Source organism: Dipodomys spectabilis, unplaced genomic scaffold, assembly GCF_019054845.1.
Source record: "Dipodomys spectabilis isolate Male_0828 unplaced genomic scaffold, ASM1905484v1 ptg000024l, whole genome shotgun sequence".
Classification (NCBI taxonomy): Eukaryota; Metazoa; Chordata; class Mammalia; order Rodentia; family Heteromyidae; genus Dipodomys; species Dipodomys spectabilis.
The window spans coordinates 171,869-192,650 of record NW_024870701.1 but is presented as its reverse complement, the minus strand read 5'-3'; the positions used below and the strand labels follow the sequence as shown (position 1 = coordinate 192,650).

Here is a 20,782-nt window from a genome sequence, read left to right as displayed (position 1 = left end):
TTAGTTGTATGTCCCTCAGATGCTCAGCAACTGGAACTTGAGGTCAGTCACTCATTGGCTCCTGACTTGTGATAACTAACAAGCACGGGAGGCCTCACTGGTAAGTTTTAAATATTATTCTTTATACAGTAGTTGTACAGAAGGGTTTCAACTCCACGAGTCAGGTTATGAGTATAATGCATCTTGATCAATGTTACCCCTTCCATTGTTCTTTCCCATCTTTCCCCATCTCATCCCTACCCTCAAGTTACATAGTTGAAGTCTTGCACAATGTATATTGAATATAATGATTGCATTTGAATAGTTTCTTATTGAATCTTATTTTAAGTTAAGTGGAGACCACCAGTTTTATGAGTCAGATGATCATTTTTCTTGCTGCACAATAAATTGTTTTGAAAAAAATGGTGAAAGGGAAGGAAGAAGGTGAAAAGAGGGAGGCAGATAGAGGGAAAGAATGAAGCCAGAGTTAGAGGTAGGGAAAGAGAAAGAGGGGGAAAAGAGAAAAAGAAGGAAGAAAGGAGGGAAGGAAAGAAGGCAGAGAAGGCAGATGGGAAGAAGGAAGGGAGACAAAGGTGGAGGGAGGGAAGAAGTGAAGGAAGCAAGGAGGAGTAAGGAATGTATAAGGTCAGGAGTTGAGGCCAAGCTTTCAACTTTTGAAATCTGAAACACGGGAAGGCCACACCTTTAAAACTCAGGAGCAGGGTAAAGAACTATGTGGCTAGGTCATGGTATTGTTAATTTTGTACTGGAAAGAGATTGATGAGGGTGGGTACGAGGCTATGTTGTTCTCCAAGGAAACAGTGAGGAGTGTGGATAGATTCAGAGTTTTTGTGTGGACAAAGAAGAGATGTAGTTGACTGCCACCTGTCTTCCCAAATCTTTGGTCCCTGGGCTGGCTGCCTATTAGAGATACTTTTTTGATTCTGTCTTTAACATCTTACTTAGTTGAAAAGATCCGAGCCACCAAAGGGCCAAACATTTATACATTTAAGTCACATGTGATCAAGAGATTTTTGCAGCAATCGACATTGTGCTGTTATGAGCCATGAGCTTTAGTGTGTGAAGAAGGAAGGATTTTAAAAGTACAAAACTGGTTTACTTAAGGAGAGACAGATGGAATGCCAGGCGCTGGTGGCTCACGCCTGTAATCCTAGCTACTCAGGAGGCTGAGATCTGAGAATCGCGGTTCAGAGCCACCGCGGGCAGGAGAGACCGTGAGACTCCTATCTCCAATAAACCATCAGAAAACCAGAAGTGGCGCTGTAGCTCAAGTGGTAGAGCGCTCGCCTTGAGCTGAAGAGCTGAGGGACAGCGCCCAGGCTGAGTTCAAGCCCCACGGCCGACCAAAAAAAAAAAAAGGAGAGACAGATGGAAATAGAGGTGATTTTGGTGAAAAATCAAAAGTGTAACATTAGAGCTGGGTGTGGTATGCATGCTTGTAATTCCAGGACTCAGGAGGCTGAAGCAGGAGATCTGTGAGTTAAGGCCAGCCTGATCTACAGAGAAAGACCATGGGGGAGAGAAAGCTTCCCCAGGAGTTAAGTTCCAGATTCAGCTAACTTCACTAGTGACTTCAACAAATAAATATTAGTGAAAAAATAAAATAAAAACAAAATATCTAAAAGGAAAGAAAAGTATTTCTTAAACAGCATTATTTTGATATCAAGACAAAAAGACATTACATAAAAACAAAAATCTTTCATGATCATTCAACACATAGAAAGAATTATATAGGATGACAAATAGGGTTTATCCAAGAAATACAAATGTTAAGGTAACATTAAAAAAAAAATGCTGGGGGGGCTGGGAAGGTGGCTCAGTGGTAGAGCGCTTGCCTTGTATGCCTGAGGCCCTGGGTTTGATTCCTCAGCACCACATAAAGCAAAATGAAAAAACCCGGAAGTGGCGCTGTGGCTCAAGTGGTAGAGCGCTAGCCTTGAGCTGAAGAGCTGAGTGACAGCGCCCAGGCCCAGAGTTCAGGCCCCACGACTGGACCCCCCCCCCCAAAAAAAAAAATGCTGGGCACTGGTGGCTCACGCCTGCAATCCTAGCTACACAGGAGGCTGAGATCTGAGGATCGAGGTTCAAAGCCAGCCCAGGCAAGAAAGTCTGTGAGATTCTTATCTCCAATTAATCATGAGAAAACCAGAAATGGCGCTGTGGCTCAAGTAGTAGAGCACAAGCCATGTGCAAAAAACTTAGAACAGCTCTCAGGCCCTGAGAGCTCAAGTCTCAATACTGGCACTAAATAAATAAATCACTGAAACTGAATGCATATAGCTCAAGCCTCTAATCCTAGCTACTCAGATGATGGAGATTGGAAAATAACAGTTCAAGGTCAATTCAAGCATAAAAAGTAAGACTCCATCTGAACCAATGACTGGGCATGGGGGCACAGGCTTGTCAACCCAAGTACAGAGAAGCTCAAGGGCTAAACAAAGTGGTGTGTGCACCTGTCATTCTCAGTACAACGTGAGATATGAGTCTGATTGGCTCAGGCACAGAGCAAGACTTATCTTAAAAATAAACAACAAAACGCAGAAGGCTGAGATCTGAGGATCGTGGTTTAAAGCCAGACCAGGCAGGAAACTCCTTGAGACTCTTCTCTTCAATAAACTACTCAAAAAAGTGAGAAATGGTGCTGTAGCTCAAGTGGTAGAGTACTTGAGAAAAAGAAGCTCAGGCATAGCTCCAAGGCCCTGAGTTCAAGCCCCAGGGTTAGCAAAAAATAAAATAACCAACACAGCCTGATGCTGGTGGCTCATGCCTGTAATCCTAGCTACTCAGGAGGCTAAGATCTGAGAATCACAGCCAGAAAAAGTCTAGCCAGAAAAGTCTGTGAGACTCTTAACTCCAATTAACCACCAGAAAACTAAAAGTGGTGCTGTGGCTCAAAGTGGTAGCGTGCTAGCCTTGAGCAAAAGGAGCATAGGGACAGTGACCAGGTGCAGAGTTCAGGCCCAAGGACTGGCAGAAAAAAAAACAAAAACAACACACACACACACACATATACACACGCAGAACTCATTACACAGTCCTGAGCTCAGGACTGGCACAAAACAGTGATACAAATAGGAAAGAGGAAGCTAAAGTTTTCCCTATTTGTTGATGATGTAATCTTATACTCAAGAGGCCCTAAAAATTCCAACAAACAAAAACCAAAAAACCAAAACTCTTAGCTCTCATACTTTTGATAAAATAGTAGAATAAAAATTAACATACAAAAAACAATAGCTTTTCTATATACCAATAACAAATGGACAGAGAGAAATCAGGAAAACAATACCATTCACAGGCTCTCAGAAAAATTTAAATACCTAGGAATAAATCTAACTAAGGAGGTAAAAATATCTCTATCATGAAAACTATATAATCTAGGAGAAACAAGCTGAAGAAGACATTAGAAAATGGAAAGATCTCTCATATTCATGGACTAGCAGAATTATTATTGTGAAAATGGCTACACTAATGAAAGCAGTCTTCAGATTCAAAGCAATATTCATTTAAAAATCTAACATCAAGCTGGGCACCTGTAATCCTAGCTACTCAGGAGGCTAAGATCTGAGGATCATGGTTCAAAGCCAGCCTGGGCAAGAAAGTCTGTGAGACTTTTATCTCCAATAAACCTCTCAGAAAACCGGAAGTGATAGAGCCCTAGCCTTGAACTGAAGAGCTGAGGGACAGTGCCTAGGCTCAGAGTTCAAGCCCCATGACTGGAGAAAAAAAAAAAGAGAGAGAGAGAAAAATATATAAATTCATATAACAACTCTCAAAAAGACCCTGAGGAGCTAAAGCAATCTTGAGCAGGACAGATCACTTCTGCAGTCATCACAGGACATTATTTCAAGTCTACTACAGAGCCAAGTAACAAAACAGCATGATTATAGCACAAAACCTGACATGTACACCAATGGAGTAGAATAAATAAGCCCGAAGCTCACACAGCTATAGACATCTTATTTTTGACAACTGCTCAAACACACATTGAATCAAAAATAATGTTTTCAACAAATGGTGTTGAAAAACCTGGCTATCCACATTCAAAAGACTGGGAATTAGGCCCTCATCTCTCATTCTGGGCAAAAATAAACTCTGAATGGACCAAAAATCTCATGTAAGATCTGATACTTTAAAATTACTAGAGAATCACATAAGAAAACTTAAAAATGTAGACATAGGTACTGCTCAGGAAATAAAAGTACAGATCAACAAATGGGATCATATTAATTAAAAAGCTTCTGTACAACCAAGGAAACAATTTCTAGACAGAAGACAAACTACAGAATGGGAGAAAATCTTAGCTGGGCACGGGTGGCTCATTACTATAGCTACTGTAGCTACATAGCTACTCAGAAGTCTAAGATCTGAGGATCTCAGTTCAAAACCAGCTGAGGCAGAAAAGTCAGGAGACAGAAGTAGAAGTGTGGCTCAAGTGGTAGAGCACCAGCCTTGAATGCAAAAACCAAGGAAGAACACAAGGCCCTGAGTTCAAGCCCTAGTACCAGCGCACGCGCGCGCGCACGCACACACACACACACACAATTTCAGTCAAGTATCTTTTAATGGCTTTATAAGTCTGTTAAGAGAATATAATTGCCTTCCTTACCCAGCTGGCATAAAATTTTAGTAATACATAGAAAATGTCTTCTGCAATGTTAGTTAATTTTATAAAATGCCACAAAATTGTGCGCACAAAATGGTTTCAACAACTTTTAAAATGTTGAAGGGCTGGGGTGTAGCTCAGTAGTACAGTGCTAGCCCAACACAGGTGACAGGCCCTAGGTCAATACTGGTCTTATTGATACTCTATATTCTATTAGCTAAGGGATTATAATTATTAATATACTCTATTAGTTATGGGATTATAGAAGATTAATTTTATTTTTGTAATTTATAGATGTTTAGAATGTACAAAACATTTGCTTACTATTCTTACCACTGATTGACTTATTAGTAAATAATTCTTGTAGGAAAGGTACATAATGTAAAAAAGATTCACACACTTTGTAAAAAAATTTACTCCAAAACCCATTAGAGTTATTAATGGTTAAACCTGGTCCTATACAGTTGTCTCCCAGCAAATTTACATACTACTTTTTATCACGGGAACAATAATATAATAGTCTTCCTCTTTGTGTCCACTGTTAGAGCGTGAGCCACTAGTGAGCTCAGGTAACAAAGTGCAGTTTGAATCACTCTTAAATACAATTGTTACTTAAGGAAAGGGGAGCTTCCTGGGAGCAGCTTCCCTTTCTCATCTTAGTCAACAGAAAGGATTGGTTTACTAGATTTGCTAATTATCAGCTTGAAAGGCTAGAGGACTTCATAGAAATTCCTGAAGAGCGGTCAAAAGGATGTGAGAGGATGGGAGGGAAGCTGCCGGCTTTGCTCGGGAGGAGGCATTGCCAGGATCTGCCTGCATTGTTCAAGATCCATCCTGCATACCAGTAAACAAGTGCCCAGTGGATCCTATAGACAGAGAGCTACTAGCTGCACTGTGAAATTTGGCAGAGCATTAGCTAATGTTTGATGGAAGTGATCAATTTCTTCACTGAGTCCTTAAGAGAAGCAGTCTTATTTCAAAACAACACATGCTCACAGATTTCTAACCTGCTGCTGCTGGCAAATTTAAACTAGTGACCTTTAGATAGCATGTGTTGGTGTAGTGTCTCCCCCTCTGCAAGGTTGCACATGGTACAGTTGCTATCCATGGCATTTTGAGGGTGTTCTGGCTGCCTCCAAGTGTCCCAGTAAGATTTTCTGTGTGTGTGCGCGCACACACACACACACACACAAACACACACACACACACCAGTGCTGAGGCTTGCACTCTGGGCCTGGGTGCTCTCCCTGAACTTTTTTACTCAAATTTGGCACAAGCCACAGCACTACTGGCTCTTTGCTGGTTAATGGGAGGTCAGAGTCTCAAGGATTTGTTGCCTGGGTTGACTTGGAATCTCGATCCTCAAGCTTCAGTCTCCGTGAGTAGCGAGGATCACAGGTGTGAGCTACCAGGCCTTGCTCCAGCAAGATTTGTAATACTTCATTTCCATATCTCTTCTTAAAGCTGGGCATTATCTGGTGCCTGCTATTTGTTTACCAATAGATTATTTTATTTTGATTTGAAACACTGAAGAGCACCTTAAATTTGCAAGACTATTTCTTAACAAACAATTCAATGGAGGGCTTTTCTGGGTTAGTTTGGGCTCCTAAATTGTGATCATTCAAAAGATAATGAGTCTCTAGGCTTCTTACTAAGTCTTTCAATCTGGCTTTCTTTGTCCTATCTTTTCTGGCTCTGTTTTCTTTCTTTTCTCACTTTTTTGTTAGGTTGGTGCTTTTTATCAGCTTGTTTATTTGAGGAAGGAAGAGATGGATTGTTAGTGGCCATTCAGTGTGAAAACAGCAAGCTCACCATTAACACTACATAATTTTTAAAAAATCCTCAAGTCATTAAGTTCTCTCTAGTGACCATATTTGCTTTTAAAGATCCTATCTAAATGAATTACTATCAGCAAACTTATAAAAAGAATTATAGTTTAGAGCCAAAAGATAAAGGTAATCCCTTCATGTTTGACAAAAAGGTTGAAAACAATGGCTAACATCAATTCAAATGCTTATTTATAGTGCTTTACTATAAAGTGACCTTTGACAAAGGGTATGTTTTGGAAAGTTCAGGTCTGCCAGCCCTTTCAAGGATGTCTGAAGTAAATCACTCAGTTTATTGAGGAACTGGCCATCCTGCAAACCAATAACTCAATAAATGTTTAACACATTTTTAAACAATGACAAAAGTGGCTTATCTGATGTTGGGGTGACTGTTGGGTAGGCTATACTTCGCATTCTTATAAAGAGTAGAGGTGTTAATTTTGAAAGATAAACTGGTTGGCTGCAGGCAGGGTCTGAAGTAGAATACAAGATTCAGATGGCTTTCTCCTATGTTTTGAGAAAAGGTGATAATGTTGCTTTGTTAAACTTTAACCTTTAAAGAAATTCTTTTTTGAAACTATAATAGACTAAGAAATGTGTGTGTACACCATCCAACAGGTAAGGTATTGTTTAAGAGAATTTAAACCACTCCCCCATAACACACTGACATTAAGAATAATATCTATCCACCTTTAAGAATTAAAACTTTAAACTGGGTGCTGGTGGCTCATGCCTGTAATCCTGGCTACAGGAGGCTGAGATCTGAGGATTGAGGTTCAAAGCCAGCCCAGGCAGGAAACTCTGTGAGACTCTTATTTCCAGTTAACCACCAGAAAATCAGGAGTGGCACTGTGGCTCAGTTGGTAGAGTACTGGCTTTGAGCTAAAGAGCTCAGGGACAGTGTCTAGACTCAGAGATCAAGCCCTACAACCAACAAAAAATTTAAAAATATAAAAATAAAAGAAAATTAAAACTTTTATCTTTTATTTTTGTGTCAGTACTCAGGCTTAAACTCAGGGCCTCATTCCTATGCTTGGCTTTTTTCGCTCAAGGCTGGTGTTTTACCACTTGAACTATATTTGTTATTTTTTTAATGACCAGGATAGCTGCAATGATACATTTCCTTTCATGTTTCATGATGATAAATTGTCTTCAATCTTTTTTCTTTGTTTGCCTGGCTTATCAATTTATTTATCTTTTCAAGAATCATATTTTGGCCAGGCACCCAAGGTTTGTGGCCGTAACCCTAATTAATTACTCAGGAGACTGAGATCTGAGGATTACAGATCAAAGCCAGCCTGGGCAGAATAGCTCTGTAAGACTCCTACCTCCATTGAGCACCAAAAAAGCTGGAAATTGAGCTATGGCTCAAGTAGAGCAATAGCATTGAGCAAAATAGTTCAAATAATACCCAGGTCCTGAGTTCATGCCCCAGGGCTGGCACACACACAGAGTCATATTTTGGTTTTGTTGATGCTATGTTTTGGATACAAGGTGAATCCTATAAAGCCCATGAGTTAAAGGCTTGCTTCTCAGCTGGGGGTGCTGTTTTGGGAGGTGGTAGAAAGTAGGATGTTAGACCTTGTTAGAAGGAGTATATGTCACTGAGGGAGTTGTCCCTAGACCCTTCCTATTGCCATCTCTGTCTCCCTGTCTCTGTCTCCCCGTCTCTGTCTCCCTGTCTCTGTCTCTGTCTCTGTCTCTCTCTGTCTCTCTCTGTCTCTCTCTCTCAGCTTCCTGGCTACCAATAGGTAAGCAGCTTTGTTCTTTCAAGTTCTGCCATGATATTCTGACTTTACCACAACAATAGAGCCAGAGTACCATAAACCAAAACCTCTGAGACCATGAGCCAAAAGAAATCATTCTTCCATTTCATTGTACCTTTAAGGGACTTGTCACAGTCATGAGACTTTAACACATCCGTGTTTCCTGTTAATTTTCTGTCTTCAATTTCACTGATTTCTATTCTTGTTCTAAAATATTTATTATTTCCTTTCTTCTATTTGCTCTGAATTTAATTTTTCTAGTTTACTGAGGTGGAAGCTTAGACAAGTGATTCCAGCTCTTCCTCCTCCTCTTCCTCCTCCTCCGCCTTCTTCTTCCCCCTCCTTCTCCTCCTCTCCCTCCCTCCTCCCCTCCCCTTCTCCTCCTCCTCTCCCTCCTTGCATGCTACACTTTGAGCCACTGCTCCACTTCAGGTTTTTGAGTGGTTGATTGGAGACAAGAGTCTCATGTACTTTCCTGCCTGGGCTGGCTTTAAACCATGATCCTCAGATCTTAGCCTCCTGAGTAGCTATGGTTACAGGTGTGAGCCACTGGCTCCTGGCTTTCTTCTTTTTAAATATTTGCATTTAATGCCATCTAAGCACTGTTCTGGTATATTCCATAAATTTGGTGGTTATATTTTTTATTTTCATTTAGTTCAAAATATATTATAATTTCTTAGATTTTTATTATGGGCGTTTGTTGCAAGTGTAATTTAAGGTGTTGTTTAATCTACAACTATTTTGAGAATATCCAGCTATCATTCTGTCATTGATTTCTAGTTTAATTTGACTGTGGTCTGACAGCAGTGTTTGATTTATGTTCTTTTAAATTTGTTAAGGTTTGTTTTATGGCTGAATGTGTGACCCAGTCTTTTTTGGTAATCGTTCTACGTGAGCTTGACCAGCCAGTGTAATCTACTGCTGTTGAATGAGGCAGTTTATAGATGGCAATTCTATCCAATTATTGGTTGATGGTGTTGTTGAGTCAACTGTACCCTTATTGATCTTCTGCTTTTTTTATTTGTCCACTTGAGATAAAGAGTTTCTGAACTGTCCAACTCTAATAGTGGAATTATCTGCTTTTCTTTAGAGTTCTAAGAGCTTTCTTCCTAGCACTTGTTTTTGTTGTGGTTTCGTTTGTTTTTCTGTGCTGGGGATCTAACTAAAGCTCTCTTACTTGTGCAAGGCAAATACTTATCATTGAGCTGTACTGCTAACCCTTGCCCCAGGTATTTTCAAGTTCTGTTGTTAGGTGTTATATATTGTAATAATTTTTTTTTTTTTTTTTTTGGTCCGGTCGTGGGGCCTGAACTCTGGGCCTGGGCGCTGTCCCTCAGCTCTTCAGCTCAAGGCTAGCGCTCTACCACTTGAGCCACAGTGCCACTTCCGGCTGTTTTCTTTTTGCTTATGTGGTGCTGAGGAATCGAACCCAGGGCCTTGAGCATACAAGGCAAGTGCTCTACCACTGAGCCACCTTCCCAGCCCCTATATTGTAATAATTTTTATGTCTTATTTTTATTGTTTTAAATTTTTGTGGGGTATTGAAGATTAAGCCCAGAGTCTATGGCTTGAAAGGCAAATATTCTATGCCTTCAATCATAGAGGCATGTACACACACACACACACACACACACACACACACACACAGAGCATGCCCTTTGACTCTCTGCAGGTCTTGGTGAAATGCAATAGTATTCTTTTCTTTCCTTCTTTCTCCTCTCTCTCCCCTCTGTCTCTGTCTGTCTGTCTGGTTCTCTTTCTTTCTCTCTTTCTCTTTTTCTCTGTCTCTATCTCTGTGTCTCTCTCTCCTCTGTGTATACAGACTCATACCTAATACCAATACTTTATACTATACACATACACAAAAATTAAATTTTGTTTACATTAGTTTCTGTCCTATATGATTTTTCTTTGCTCAGAATGTCTTAACATTTCTTGCAAGGCATGACTGCTGGCAAAAGATTTCCTCCAATTTTGTTTGAAGAATTCGGTAGTCCAAAGTACTACATACAGTGTTTATGCCAATGTGATATACTTCAAAATACAATACTAGCTAAAACATACTATAGTCTAAGAAGGAGTCACCTAAAATGGATTCATGTTTACCCTCTAAATACCCCCAAACATTAGTAGGAGGCCACTGCCCTTTGTAGGCCCCACATGAAGACTACTACTTCCCCTGTACTTGCCAGTAGCAAGATGAAAAAGGATGCATGCATGTGGACTTACCACTTCTCCTCTTCTACTTGTACGCCCACAGACTGGAACTTACTGGGTGCTTTGTTCTCTCCCGTTTTCTCAGGTTCTTCAGCATCATCCACCTGAAGAAATCATCAAACAAACACTTGACTCATTTCAGTGCCTCCCTAGAAAAACAAATACCCAGCTCACCAAAAACATCTGTAGTGTTGCTGAACTGTTTTGCTACATGTAGCCTCTTTGTTGAGAAGAACCATCACTACCTTATCAGCATGCTCTTTGACTCTGCTGGTCTTCGTGAAATGCAATAGTATTCTTTTCTTTCCTTTTCTCTCCTCTCTCTTCTCTCTCTCTCCCCTCTGTCTCTCTGTCTGTCTGTCTCTCTCCCCTCTGTCTCTCTGACTCCCCCACCCCTCCTCTCTCTCTCACTCTTTCTCTCCCCTCTGTCTGTCTGGCTGTGACTGTCTGTTTCTCTCGTGCTGGTCCTGGGGCTAGAACTCAGGGCCTGGGTGTTGTCCCTAATCATGACTTGAAGCCAGCCTGGGCAGGAAAGTCCATAAGACTCATCTCTAATAAGCTTCCAAAGCATCATTATGGGCACTGTAGCTCAAGTGTCAGAGAATTAGCTTTGAGCAAAAAACAAACAAACAAACAAAAAACCTGAGGGACAGTGCCCAGGCCTTGGATTTAAGCCCCAAGATCTGCTTTAAAAAAAAAAAGACAAAAATGCTTGCAAAAGATTTAAATGCATTGAAATTGTCTTCTTTGCTTTTTTCCTTATTGTTTTAAGCTATCAACTATGAATCAGAGATAATATGACGTTTTTATTTTAAAGCCTACTTTTAAGCTGTAGTAATATTTCATTTGATTTGTATTGCTCTAAAATAATTAACTTGGCAGACTGGGAAGTTGGCTGAGTGGTAGAGTGCTCGCCTTGCATGCATGAGGCCCTGGGTTTGAGTCCTCAGCACCACATAAGAAGAAAAAGCCAGAAGTGGCACTGTGGCTCAGGTGGTAGGGTGCTAGCCTTGAGCTGCAGAGCTGAGGGACAGAGCCCAGGCCCAGAGTTCAGGCCCCATGATTGGCAAAAAAAGGGTTAAAAAAGTTAACTTGGTAGAGGCAAATTTACCATTTGCAGTTTGGCTCATTTCTCCACACAGGATATAAAATATATCTCTGTATAGATGATAAAACCTATCAACTAGTAAAAAAAAAAAAAAAGAAAGAAGTAAACTATAGGGGAACATGGCAAGGATTCATATGGTACAGAAGTCTATAGTACAAAATATGAAGCCTTCCTTCTTCCACCTCTCAAAGTGGCCACTGGCAGCAATAGGTGACACCATCTTTTTATCTTAAGAGTAATTCTAACTACACAACTTTGGTCTACTTCCAAAGCAGTCTGCCTTCTCCTTGCCTAGCATTAGGATACATAGATGCAGATGTATATACATATGTATGCATATACACAGAGGCATGTAAAACATGTTTGACATGTATTTCCAGATTAAAGAAGCATCTTGAAACTATTCTAGAAATCACATTTAGTAAAGTGTTTCCAATAGAAGATGAGAATTAAGACTACATTTGGCCGTCAAGAATCCAATGTAGGAAGTGGCACTGTGGCTCAAGTGGTAGAGCGCTCGCCTTGAACTGAAGAGCTGAGGGACAGTGCCCAGGCCCACAGTTCAAGCCCCATGACCGACCGAAAAAAAAAAAAAAAAAAAGAATCCAATGTAGCTAGATCCTGGTGGCTCACCCCTGTAATCCTAGCTACTCAGCAGCTACTGACTATCCTGGTCTGATGCCAGTTCAGGCAGGAAAGTCTATGATAAGACTCTTATCTCCAAGTAATCACCAAAAAACCATAGTGGAGATGTGGCTCAGGTGTTAAAGCATCAGCTTTGAACAGAAAAAGCTAAGGGATAGTGCTCAGGCCCTGAGTTTAGCTCCAGAACTGGTGTGCATGCGCATGCACAGATGGAATTATAATAGAAGGCAAAAACCATCAGTGGAGCTTGGGAGGTGATTAAGATAAGCATATAGAGGTTTTAAAATAAAGTCAGAAGTTAAGATTGATAAATAAATTTCTTCAAAATATATTGCTAAGTGCAAAAAAGGCAAAAAAAATGTAGAATTGGGGCTGGGAAGGTGGCTCAGTGGTAGAGTGCTTGCCTTGCATCCATGAGGCCCTGGGTTCGATTCCTCAGCACCACATAAGCAAAAAAAGCTGGAAGTGGTGCTGTGGCTCAAGTGGTAGAGCACTAGCCTTGAGCTGAAGAGCTGAGGAACAGTGCCCAGACCTAGAGTTCAGGCACCATGACTGGCAAAAACAAACAAACAAAAAAAAAAAATGTAGAATTGTTTGAGGTATATAACTGCAGAGCAAAAAAAGAATAAATATATTTTGCTGGGATGTGCTCACACCAGTTCGGAATGGATATGCAAATATTGATCATATCAAGTTTTCCTCCAGAAAGAACTGCTGAGTTTTGATCAAGATTATATATATTAAGATATATAAGCTGGGCATTGGATACACTTGTAGCCTAGCTACTCAGGAGGCTGAGATCGGAGGATCACAGTTCAAAGCCATCGAGGGCAGGAAAGTCCGTGAGATTCTTTATTTTTTTGTTGATCGTGGAGTCTGAACTTGGTCTGGAAGCTGTCCCTCAGCTCTTCAGCTCAAGGCTAGCCCTCCACCACCTGAGGCACAGCGCCACTTCAGGTTTTTTCTGCTTATGTGGTGCTGAGGACTCGAACCCAAGGCCTCATGCATCTGAGGCAAGCACTCTACCACTGAGCCACCTTCCCAACCTGTCTGTGAGATTCTTATCTCCAATTAATCACATAAAAAGTCAGAAATGGCTCTTGGCTCAAGTGGTAAAGCACTAGCCTTGAGCAAAAGAAGCCCAGGGACAGCATCCACACCCAGAGTTCAAGCCCCAAGACCAGAAAGAAAAAAGATACATAATATATATGTATATTATTAAAAATAACAAAGTGGCAGGGCACTGGTGGCTCAGGCCTGTAATCCTAGCTACTCTGGAGACAGAGATCTGAGAATTGTGGTTCAATCCCCTGAGGTCCAGGAAGTCTGTGAGACTCTTATCTCTCATTAACCAGCAAAAAGTTGGAGGTAGAGCTGTAGCTCAAGTGGTAAAATACCAGTCTTGAGTGAAAAAGCTAAGGAAAAGCACTCAAGTCCTGAGTTTAAGTCCTAGTACTGGCACTAAAAAAAAAAGTTCTGAGCTAGGGAGAGATGAACTATTGAAAGTAACCAAGCAAAGGGAGAAAACAGAATGAACTTTCTATTGAGGAAGTAGAGGTAAGCTAACATTCCTTAGTGATGACCATGTGCCAGGGATAGTAAGGTAGATATTTTTAATTATTATAGCAAAAGATATGTACTAAAAATTATTAATCACCTAAGTGGATTGTTCAGTGGTACTAAGTACATTCACATTCATGTGCAACCATCACATTTATTTATGTATTTATTTTTTCAGTTGTGGAGCTTGAACTCTGGGTGTGGGCGCTGTCCTTGAGCTCTTCAGCTCAAGGTGAACACACTACCACTTGAGCGCCACTTCCGGTTTTCTGGTGGTTAATTGGAGATAAGAGTCTCATGGACTTTCCTGCCTGGGCTGGCTTTGAACTCTGATCCTCAGATCTCAGTCTCTAGAGTAGCTAGGATTACAGGTGTGAGCCAACAGTGCCTGGTTTAGGAGTTAGATATTTTAATTCATTAATTAATTTTTTTTTTTGCCAGTATTGGGACTTCAACTCAGGACTGAATATTTTTCCTTGGATTTTTCATTCAAGACTTACTCTACGACTTGAACTATCTTCCAATTCTAGCTTTGTTTTTTTGTGCCCGTCTTGGGGTTTGAACTCAGTGCCTAGACTTTGTCTCTGAACTTCTTTTTGCTCAAGGCTAGCCAGCACTCTACCCCAGAGTTCTATTTCTGGCTTTTCTTTGGGGGTAGGGGTGTTTATTGGAGATAAGAATCTCATGGAAGTTCCTGCTTAGGCTGGCTTCTCACCAGTATCCTCAGATCTCAGCCTCCGGAGCAGCTAGTATTACAGGAGTGAGCCACGAGTGCCAGGTTCACTTCCAGTTTTTTCTTTTCTTTCTTTCTGGTTAATTGGAGATAAGAGTCTCACAGACTTTTCTGACCAGACTGTCTTTGAATCACTATCCTCAACTCTCAGCCTCCTGAGTAGCTAGTATTACAGGCATGAGCCACCAGCACCCTGCAGAAGCCAGACATTTTCTTTAAAGCTCTATTTTCAAAACAATCCTATGAAGCATAAACAATGAAACAAAAGCACAGGAAGATCAATCAATTTGCCTGAGACCAATAAGACCTCCAACCTCTTTCCCCACTCCTGAGCTGCTTTGGAGGATGGGAGGAGAATTGGCTTATGGAAATGAGGAGACATGGGCGGGGTCTGGCTTTGAGCCCTTTCCTCTAAGTCATCCATCTACTCCAACCCTAATGCTACAAATGCATTTAGGAAACTAGACAATGTGTACTATGGAAACCTGGATGTTAGAAAGAGGCATTTGACTTGTTGCTACTAGAGAAAGATTAATTGCACTTTAAAAGTGGACTTTGAAGAGCAGACTGAAAATACAGCAGTGTTGTGAGGCTGTACCTCATGCTTGCCTTTTCTATGTGCCTAGGTTTGGTTCAGTGGGGATAGATTTATTGGCTATTATGTTGAGAAGTTATTATGCGGGGTGGGCACCTGCAGAATGATCCATACCACTAAAATGGAGAGGAGAACTGATTCTTCTCTGTAGAAGGGTTTCCTGCAGGGTAACCCACGCCAAACAGGTGCAAAAATAAAAAACAAAAAAAACAACAACAAGGCAGAAGGAGCCTAAGTTTTCCTGAGAAAAGCAGGAAACAATGAGCTGAACTGCAAGTCTGCTGAGCTGCCAGTACTGGGGCTTGAACTCAGGATCAGGGTGTTGTCCCTTAGCTTTTATACTAGGCTGGCACTTTAGCCACTTAGCCACAACTCCACTTACAGCTTTTTGCTGGTTAATTGGAGATAAGAGTATCATAGACTTTCTTGCCCAGGGTGGTTTAGAACCACGATCCTCAGATCTCAGATTCAGGTATGAGTCATCCGTGTCCAGCTTTGTCTGCTATATGATTATGAAATGCATGATTAAATAGTCAACAACTAGACCAGAACTGATGTACACTTTTTCCCATACTATACCAATTGCTCCGGTCTCACTTTCCCATACCTGTGAAAAGCAATTCCCAGTTTTGTTCCTACAAAGTTATTCAATGGGGTCAAACATAACATAACACAACCTAATAACCTTAACATCACATAACACAACCTAATAACACATCCTTGGATGTGTACTCCTTGGTTTTGAGAATAAAATTCACATGAAGAATTGAGGGGCACTTTATGTTTGTATTTGTGTTCCCTGAATTACTCTCCAGTTGGAGCTGCATATTCAATTTAGAGAATAAAAATAATAGCTGCTAATAGCATCTTCAGACCAAATATGTTCATAATTTTGGTCACATTTTAAAATATAGGGAATTCAAATGTGGGCCGGTGGCTCAAGCCTGTAATCTTAGCTGCTCAAGAAGTTAAGATTTGAGAATCAAGGTTCAACGCCAGTTTGGGCAGAAAAATCTAAGACACTCTTATCTCCAGTTAACCAGCAAAAAGCTGGAAGTGGGCATGTGGTTCAAGTGGTCAAATGGCAGAGCAAATAGCCTGGAGTGAAGAAGAGCATGAGGCTCTCACTTCATGTCCCAGTACTGCTTAACAAAATTAAAATTAAAAATTAAGAAATCAGAGCCACTAATTGGCAGGTGTTTTTATACACAGCTAAACTATCTCAAGTGGCAAAATAGTAATCTCTTGAGGATTAAACAAACAAACACAAACGACCATACGTGTTAGATTTCTTAGTTTTGGTTCCTATTTCAAAGAACCCAGGGAAGCTGTTACCTGTATTCCAATGGATAGACATCGGTTTTTTTTGAAGTCCTTCTTTCTGTCCTCAGTGGTAACCGTGGCTATGGTAGTGGTGGTGGTGGTGACAGTGGCAGTGTTGTTGCCCATATGTTGACTTGCAGGGCCATGGATCTGAGCATTTGCAGCCTCGATGGCGGCTGTCAGAGCCTTCATACTGTCCAGGCTTTCCGTGGAGTTGCTGAGACCAGACTGGCTGATAATGTCTCCTCTCTGGCCTTGTCCATCCATGTAGGCATCCTGCGCAGACTCTGTGCTACTCTGGGCTGTGATAGAAATGAAAGGTTTCGTGGTAGTTCTGGGTGGGACTGGAGGTGGTGTCTTCTTATATGTTGTAATGCAAGATGACACTGGAAGACAGTGAAAACAAACACACTGTGATTTCTGCCTGGGCTTTCATTCCTGCTATTGTGTCTGACAGCCATTGGAAATGGGGGCACACAAAACACACCCTAAGATGTAGAAGACGAAAACAAGTCCATGTACAGAGGGAGATCCCCTGCGGAGCTTCCAATGGAGCAAATCACTCACAAAACTCAGGGGAAAAGACGGAAAGAAACAGCCTCGGAAATGGAAGTTTCTGGAATGGAAATTATAAATCAACATGAATTAGATATAATTGGCCAACTGTAGACAACTTTACAGGCCACCACATGTTATGTACACATATGGAAAAGGTGAAAAGGATTCTATCTTCTCAGGAAAACATCAAATGTAGCTGAACATCAAATAACATAATTCACTAAAGACGATTTTGGTGGTTATAGTAAGCACTGAAAGGAAGGAGGCTGTAAGTATGTGTATACTGTTCTTAATAATGAGTAAGAGTGACTCCTAGCTCCCTGAAGTATGTTTGGTTCATCAACACTCAATTCCTTCCTTCGTTCCTCCTTCCCCCCCCTTCGTTCTTTCTCTCCTTCCTCTCCTTCCTTTCTTCTTTCTTTTGGATAGGTGTTCACTAGACAATGTTTTTCAGTCAGTTGTTGGGTTGAACTCGGGCCTAGGTGCTGTCCCCCTGCTTTTTTTGCTCAAGGCTAGGGTTCTACCATGTTGAGCCACAGTGCCACTTCTGGTTTTCTGGTGGTTAATTGGAGACAAGAGTCTCATGAATTTTCATGATTTTTTTGTCACTCTTGGGGCTTGAACTCTGAACCTGAGTGTTGTCCCTGAGCTCTTCAGCTCAAGGCTAGCACTCTACCACTTGAGCCACAGCAGCATTTCCGGTTTTCTGGTGGTTAATTGGAGATAAGAGTCTAGCAGACTTTCCTGCCCACGCTGGCTTTGATCCTCAGATCTCAGCCTCCAGAGTGAGCCACCAGCACCCAGCTTGTAAGTAAATTTGTATTATAGTATCTGAAACACTTTCAGAGTGTGTCTTTGGTCTCCATAAACTTATTCCTGAGGTGCCTCCTTTACAGCTACTTGACCAAGTCAAGGGTCTGAATCCATTCATCTGTAGCTGCTGTTCTGGTACATTTTAATCAAGGTCTTCCCCAAGGCTCTAGCTGAAGCTGACTCTAGCCTCTCTCTCTCCACCTATCTGACATTAATTTTCCACTTTTCATTTGTGAAGAACCATTTTGTCAAAAAACAAAAAGCTCAAGGGGCTGGAAGGTGGCTCAGTGGTAGAGTGCTTGCCTTGCATGCATGAGGCTCTGGGTTCGATTCCTCAGCACCACATAAGCAGCTGGAAGTGGTGCCATGGCTCAAGTGGTAGAACTCTAGCCTTGAGCTGAAGGGCTGGGGGACAGAGCCCAGGCCCAGAGTTCAGGCCTCACAACCGACCCAAAGAAAAGAAAGCTCAAAAGAGAATTATGAAGCTTCCAAATGAGAATGCTTACCTAAAAAGAACAATGCCTTTCCTAGCTTTCTGAAGAGTTTTGCTAGTCTCCTTAAAACCTATTAGAGTTATTACCAAATATTCACCATGTGGACTGTCTCCCCCACCACCTCTATGTCTTTTCCTTCTACAGGTGTATCCCTGTGGTTAGGCCCAGGAGCTAGACCCAGCTGCACAAGCCTGGCTCATTGCCTGTATGTAGTTCTAGTGATCACCGGCACCATTTCACCAAATAAAATACTTGCTTCAGTATTGTCCATGTTTCCTCTGGCCACACAAAGAAAATATCCTACAATAACAGTAAATAAAATGGTTTTGCTGTCCTCATCTCTACTGCCCAGTGGCTTGGAGGAATTTCCTTACATTTAAAAGATATAGCAACATTTCTGTTGGGCAGCTCCCCAGGGATTGTCTGTGAATTGAAAGAATGTCACATAAATGTTACTATCCAAGAGCATATTCATTCTGGAAGGGCGATGGGTGGGAAGCACGTACCCAAGAAAAGTGTGGTCCCCTCCTAGTTACCTGGATATTTCATTAACAAAAATTTCCCCCAAGAAGATTTTCCATGTAAGCTTACTGCATGATATTATATCTTTAATATTAACAGGGTGAGCAAAAACAAGCCAGTTTACTATTTCATGTGTGTATGTGTGTGTGTGGGGGGGGTATGCATGTGTGTACTGGTATTGTGGCTTGAACTCAGGGCCTAGACACTGTCCCTCGGCTTTTTTGCTCAAGGCAGGCACTTAACCACTTGAGCTGCAGTTTCATTTCCACTTTTTTGGTGGTTAATTGGAGAGAAAAGTCTCACAAACTTTCCTACCCTGGCTGGCTTTGAACTATGATCTTCAGATCTCAGTCTCCTGAGTAGCAAGGATAATAGGCAGGAGCCACCAGATCCTAGCCAATGTGCTTTTGTTGTTGTTGTTGCTAAGTCTCCTGAGAGGTCCTACCACTCAGGAAGATGGCAGTGTGTGTTTATAGAGAGCCATAGCAGGGCCAGTCTACCTCAGCTTCTTCCCAATGACCCACAGCTAAGCCTCTGGCCAAGCTATGAAGGTGATGAGATGTCTTGTCCCATTTAGCTCCATGCACCTAACCACCAGGAGCTACTTCTGGATTTCCAGGAAGGGTTGAAGGATGGAAACTCTGTTTGGGACAGCAGTCAATGTCAGAGGGAGTTGGGAAGGGTAGACATGCTCAACTTGAATCTAAGGAGACTAAGTCATTACATTATTTCTCCGAAGACAAGTCTGTGCGATGTAAACTCATAACTGCCTTCAGATGGATTCTCAGGACATTCAGTTCACTCATATTCCAAAGAAGTGATATAACCAGTTCTAACATTATATGCCCCATCTTCTGGGGCAGACACTGCTTATTTACACCCTCCCTGGTGTCTTCTTTCTGAGTAGATTACTCAAAATTGGGTGCTGCAGCCCCAAATCATTTCATTTCTTTTGCTGTAAAGGGCAGTGGAATTCTTGCTGTGGTATGGTAATGGGGAGAGGGATGGTGATTAGGTCCTGTTACTTCTGGCACAATTGCTAGACTTGAGCTCTGCCTCCTGCATGGTCCAACACACTCCACAGGCCAACCATATTTTACTAGTGTCAGGTAGAGTAGAGAAATGGTTTCTCCAACAGGCTGGTCTGGCTCTAACACTCAAAGGTGATAAAAATTTGAGGTTGGCCCACTTGGAGTACAGAACTTGAACTATCTGCCATGGTGGTACGTTGAAGTTGCTTTGCTTTGAGACTTTACCACTGGAGTTGGCTCAAAGATGCACCTTGCAGTCACCAAACAGGAATTTAAGAGAAATTCAAACCTTGGAGGTTGATTGGTTTTTTTTGAATCAGCAGCCTTGAACCTTAAACCTTGAGCCTTTAATACCCAATGCCTTGAACATACCACACAAGTGCTCTACTCCTGATCTATAGTCCCAACCCAAGATTGCCTTTCAGAGACAAGTAAAAAGGATCTAAGTGACAACTCCCCCTTCTTCTGATTTCCTTCCTCAGGTTGTTAAACATTTCTGCACCTCCAAGTGCAGAGCTGTGCTATTCAACTGGTGTCTGTAACATGGGACAACTTTCAGACCACTCTATTTGTTCCCGTGTAGCTCGCTGTGAAAATGTGGAGCATGCTTTTAGCAACTTTTATAGCAATGTCGTAGTGGGTTTTATCAATCTGTTGATCTAATTAAAACAGTGAGCTGGACTCTGGTGGCTCATGCCTGTAATCCTAGGTTCTCAGGAGCCTGAGATCTGAGGTTTATATTTCAAAGCCAGCTTAGGCAGGAAAGTCCTTGAGACTCCTTTCTCCAGTTAGCCACCAAAAGAGGGGGAAAACAAAGAGCTGGAAGTAGAGCTGTGTCTCATGTGGTAGAGTTAGAGTGTTAGCCTTGAGCACAAAAGCACAGGGACAATGCCCAGGCCCAGAGTTCAAGCCCCAGGACTGACACTAACCCTCCCCCTCAAAAAAACCAACCCCCCAAACCCCAAAAATCCAAAAACTAAAACCAAAA

At 41.6% G+C, this 20,782-nt stretch overlaps 1 protein-coding gene across 1 annotated transcript in view; it reads right to left on the bottom strand.

The window, feature by feature from the left end:
* The window catches only part of Dlgap1 (DLG associated protein 1), a 169,211-nt gene that overhangs the window by 38,554 nt on the left and 109,875 nt on the right, over nucleotides 1–20,782 (bottom strand). The window contains exons 5-6 of the mRNA XM_042674982.1: nucleotides 16,389–16,762; nucleotides 10,425–10,516 (exon numbers count right to left, since the gene is read on the bottom strand). Of these exons, the coding sequence (XP_042530916.1) occupies nucleotides 10,425–10,516; nucleotides 16,389–16,762 (466 nt within the window). The remainder of the gene's footprint in view (nucleotides 1–10,424; nucleotides 10,517–16,388; nucleotides 16,763–20,782) is intronic.